At 53.4% G+C, this 1,016-nt stretch overlaps 1 protein-coding gene across 1 annotated transcript; it reads left to right on the top strand.

The window, feature by feature from the left end:
* Nucleotides 1-244: 244 nt before the first annotated feature.
* Nucleotides 245-533, top strand: Pmar_PMAR008636 (hypothetical protein; the record flags this gene model as incomplete). The annotated part of the gene is made up of 1 exon (XM_002779903.1): nt 245-533. A coding segment is annotated over one exon (289 nt), but the record flags the coding sequence as incomplete, so codon positions are not given.
* Nucleotides 534-1,016: the final 483 nt, after the last annotated feature.

Here is a 1,016-nt window from a genome sequence, read left to right as displayed (position 1 = left end):
CATGCTGGTTCCTTCAACACATTCCTGATCGAGTCGAGAGATGGTGTTCTAATGAGCCATATCACTGTTAACGTTGGTAGCGGGTCAGCATGGGAATACTGGTTAAGTTGCCGCCCCGCCCCCACGCAACCAGCAACTACACAAGCTCCTCCCACTACGGTGCAGCCCACCCCAGCAATCCCTGAGAGCCATCCTATGGGCGCTTTCGGTTGCAGGGGATCAAACCGGTACGGTGGTCGTTTAGATTTCGCCGAAGATAAGCAGGTGCTACGCATCAGTGCCACGGTCGGGTCCTGTGGTGTTTCAGCCTCTGACGTCCCCTATACCATAACTCCCATCCCCGGTTCTAACTACGAGTATTGGGTCAAGCCTGACTATAGCTCTACTGATTTTAAAGTACGCCTCGCTGCTTGCCGAGATCCTTCTATTAATGCCGACTTCTTCGACAGTCTACACGTCGAATCCAACAAGGGTGTTCTCATGAGCGACATTACTATCAACGGCGGTGTAAGGGGGTCTTTGTGGAACTGCTGGTTAGCCATTGGTCCCACTCGTCCCGTGCCAGGCCTAACTACGAGGTCTCCGCCGGTCCGAACTACCACTACGTATGCGCCACCAATAAGCCACCCCGTGGGAAGCTTTTATACTTCCATGAGTGATGAGTCGGGCGGATCTCTGATATTCCATCAACAGCAGCAAACTCTTTCCATTTCTATCCGACTGGATATCTGCGTCGCGACTGCCTATAACGTTCCCTATCACGTTACTCCGATCCCTGGCTCTAATGGCCAACTCTGGATCGTCCCCGACTACAGCTCCACGAACTTCGCGACGAAGCTTGACAGCTGTAATGACGCGATTGTGAGAAGTTTCCAATTCCGACGTCTCCGTGCATCTTCGGAAGGCGGCTCGATGAATGAGGTGACGGCTTCTATGGTTGGTGGTGAAGACTGGGTTTTTGGTCTTACTGGTGCTCCCCCTCAACCCCCGGCCTACCCGACTCGATCTCCTGCTAC

The sequence above is a fragment of the Perkinsus marinus genome (assembly GCF_000006405.1).
Source record: "Perkinsus marinus ATCC 50983 genomic scaffold scf_1104296945206, whole genome shotgun sequence".
Lineage (NCBI taxonomy): Eukaryota > Perkinsozoa > Perkinsida > Perkinsidae > Perkinsus > Perkinsus marinus.
This window is presented reverse-complemented; position numbering and strand designations above follow the sequence as displayed.